Raw genomic sequence first — 3,086 nt, forward strand, 5'->3', positions numbered from 1 at the left:
GGGAGACCCGGATGGAACCCCTGCACCCACACGGGAGACCGGGATGGAGCCCCTGCACCCACATGGGAGACCTGTATGGGGCTCCTGTCACCCACACTGGAGACCCGCCTGGCCCAGCCCTGGCTCTTGCAGCCATTTGCACAGTGAACCCGCAGACAGATCTCTCTCTCTTTCTCCCTCCCTCTCCCTCATTCTGCTTCTTAAAGAACTAAGTATTTCTAGGAACCGGCCAGTGCCTGTGTGTCCGTCCCTGCACATGGGCCCCGGGACAGCGGCTGCCACTCACTCTTGTCGTAGACGGGCTCGGAGTGCACGGGGTCCATGTGGTGTATCTTCCCCTGCTAGTCCCGGTAGGAGGCCTGGAAGCAGATCCTCACCACGTTCATGTCCACCTCCTGGTGATTCTTCAGGGACCCAGCTGTGCACAGACACAGGGAAGGGGTGGGGGTGGAAAATTCTCCTCTCTCTTTGTCTCTCTGCCTTTCAAATCAACAAAATAACACATGAAAATTTAGCCATCAATTACAATCTACCAAGAGAACTGGGACATACATCTTCCAAAGGATTCCCTCTCGACCTGCAGAAACAGACGCGAAGGGCGCAGGCTTGGAAGGGCCAGGTGATCGGCCCTCGGCACACCAGAGCCACCGGTCCCTCTGTCCACGGCCGCAAACGCACATGGGAGGAAGCCCGTTCCCCAGCTCGTCTGTGGGCCGCCTGCCTTAGGCCGCAGTGCCTGGAGCAATCGAGCAGCAGTGAGGACGCCAACCGGGCAGGCGCAGGAGCGGGAACCGGACGCGGTCGGCGCAGTGGTGTGCACCTGCTCCACAGACGGGCCCATCGGAGTGATAGGTGACAGAGCCAGGGCTCCGATCCCTGCCCTCACCCCAAAGCCACACTGCTACCCACCGTGTCGGCGCTCCCGGGCTGGGAGCACAGCGTGGACCCACTGAGCCCCCAAATAAACGTGAGCGCAGAGCTGCGGGCCAGCGGCCACGGCGGAGCCCTGGGCGCTAAGTCCCGCGCGGGCTCCGGGCCGGCTTCCAAGCTACTGCGGGCTCGGGGTCGGGGCCTGGACTGAGTTCCCAGCTCCCAGCACTGGGGCAGGGAGCTTGCAGAAACAAAAGGGTAAGGGGCTGCTCAGCGGGCGAGCAGGCAGGGGGCTGGGGCCCGGCGAGGGGCCCTGGTGAGGGGCAGGGTCTCCAGGCAGGGGTGACAGCGCTGGAGGTGGCCAGGGAGGAGGGGCTGCGAGGGAAGGGGTCTCCCCGAGGGCAGTGGGGAGGCAGGAGAGGGGACACGCGTGGGCTCTAAGCGGACACGTGGCGGCCCCAGGAGCCGGCGGGGCCCAGGCCTCGAGCGCGGACGGCACACGGCGCAGGCACAGCAGCACCCGGAAGCGCCCGCCACGTGGGAGACCCGGATGCAGGAAGAGCCGGGGGCCACCGCGGGGTGATCTCAGGGGCGAGTTCCGTTTCCCCAGAGATTCCCCTTCTAGAAGTTGCTCAGGGAAGGCGCGGCCGCTCAACCACGTGCTGCACAGCACTGCTCGCGAGAGCACGGGGACGCGGAACTACGCGGCCGGGCCCGGGGCATCCTGCGTGGACGGAACCGGCGGCCAGGAGGGGCGCTCCGTATCTAACTCTGCCTTTCAAAGGAGATGGCGCTATAACGTGACAAGGATAACGGGTCTCGTTGGGTGCCGTGACCCGCGGACTCGGTTCTGAAGGCCTCGCTTCGGCCGCCCTTCTCCCACCACCCCGAGGCCTTTGTCTTCAGTCCCGGCGCTGCCAGGGCAGGGGCAGGGACGCCGACCGCCCGGCGCGCGCTCACCTCGATGGCGGGCAGCGTCTTGCTGGCCTCGTGCTGCTCTCGCCCAGGATGCTGCCGGCAAAGCGGCCCTCGCACTCGTAGCGGAAGCGCATGCCGCGCTGCTTGGGCTGCTCGGCGATGACCAGGTGCGGCCGCGGGCCGGGGCCCGGGGCGGGCGCCATCCGCCGGCCCGGCGGGCAGCCCCAGGGCGGCAGCGGCGCCCAGGGTGACGCGCCCGGCGCCCCCTCCAGACCGAAGCTGTTCTCCTTGGTGTGCTCCTCCATGATCTCTGCGGGAAGAGCAGACGGGGCGTGGTGATGCCCGGGGCGCCGGCGCAGGCCCCCAGACCCTCCGCAGCCCACCCCGCCGGCGAGGCGCGGGGCAGTCAGCATCGCCCGGTGGCCGCGGCGGGCTGGATTCCCTTCTCCTCCGCCCTCCGCGGCCTCTGTCCACCGGGATCCAGGGCAGGGCCAAGTGGCAGGGGCCCGCCTCCCCCTTGCCCCGTGTCATCGCCACGCCGCTCTGACCACCGTCCCCAGCTCAGACAGCAGCGCCCGCAGCCCTGGTGCTGAACCTGCAGGGGTTTTGTGAGGGACATGTCCAGCGCCACCTCCACTGAACTGTTTCTCCCGCACCTCTCCCCAGCCCCACCGTGGCCCCCCGGGCTGCAGTCTGTTCCCACCCCCATCTGGCCCTCTTCAGCTCAGAAGCCTCCATGGCTCCCATCTTCCGTGGAGTCCAAGTCGACACCCTCCCCACAGAAATCCTCCCCAGACTCCGCTGGTTTCAGAAAGACAAAGGGAGGGGCCGGCGCTGTGCTGCAGCGGGTGAAGCCGCTGCCTGTGATGCTGCGTCCCACGTGGGCGCTGGTTCAAGCCCCTGCCACTCCGCTTCCGATCCAGCTCCCTGCTAATGCGCCTGGGAAAGCCTCGGAGAATGGCCCAAGTGCCTGGGACCGTGCACCCATGTGGGAGACTGGATGGAGTTCCAGGCTCCTGGCCCAGCCATGGCCATTGCGGCCATTTGAGGAGTGAACCAGAAGATGGAAGATCTCTCTTTCTCGCTCTCGCTCTCGCTCTCTCTCTCTCTGCCTCTCCTTCTCTTTCTATGTAACTCCGACTTTCAAATAAATAAATATTTTAAAAAAGTGTATTGGGGAGTGGGCAATCTATTTCTCACATTGCAAGTTCTAGGTTCTAGTCCCGGTCGGGGCGCCAGATTCTGTCCTGGTTGCCCCTCTTCCAGGCCAGCCCTCTGCTGTGGCCAGGAAGTGCAGT

General features: G+C 65.7%; 1 protein-coding gene across 1 annotated transcript; it reads right to left on the minus strand.

Moving 5' to 3' along the window:
- Window positions 1–282: 282 nt before the first annotated feature.
- On the minus strand, window positions 283–2,503 carry LOC149125318 (transcription factor RelB-like). Its single transcript, XM_089299366.1, has 2 exons — window positions 1,831–2,503; window positions 283–418 (listed from the first exon to the last, which is right to left on the minus strand). Exons 1-2 carry the CDS (start codon window positions 2,199–2,201, stop codon window positions 283–285), a joined length of 507 nt encoding a protein of 168 aa, XP_089155492.1. The 5' UTR covers window positions 2,202–2,503.
- Between the last annotated feature and the right edge of the window lie 583 nt (window positions 2,504–3,086).

This window comes from Oryctolagus cuniculus, chromosome 7 (genome assembly GCF_051225735.1).
Source record: "Oryctolagus cuniculus isolate XC-2025 breed Fujian yellow rabbit chromosome 7, ASM5122573v1, whole genome shotgun sequence".
In the NCBI taxonomy this organism is placed as follows: Eukaryota; Metazoa; Chordata; class Mammalia; order Lagomorpha; family Leporidae; genus Oryctolagus; species Oryctolagus cuniculus.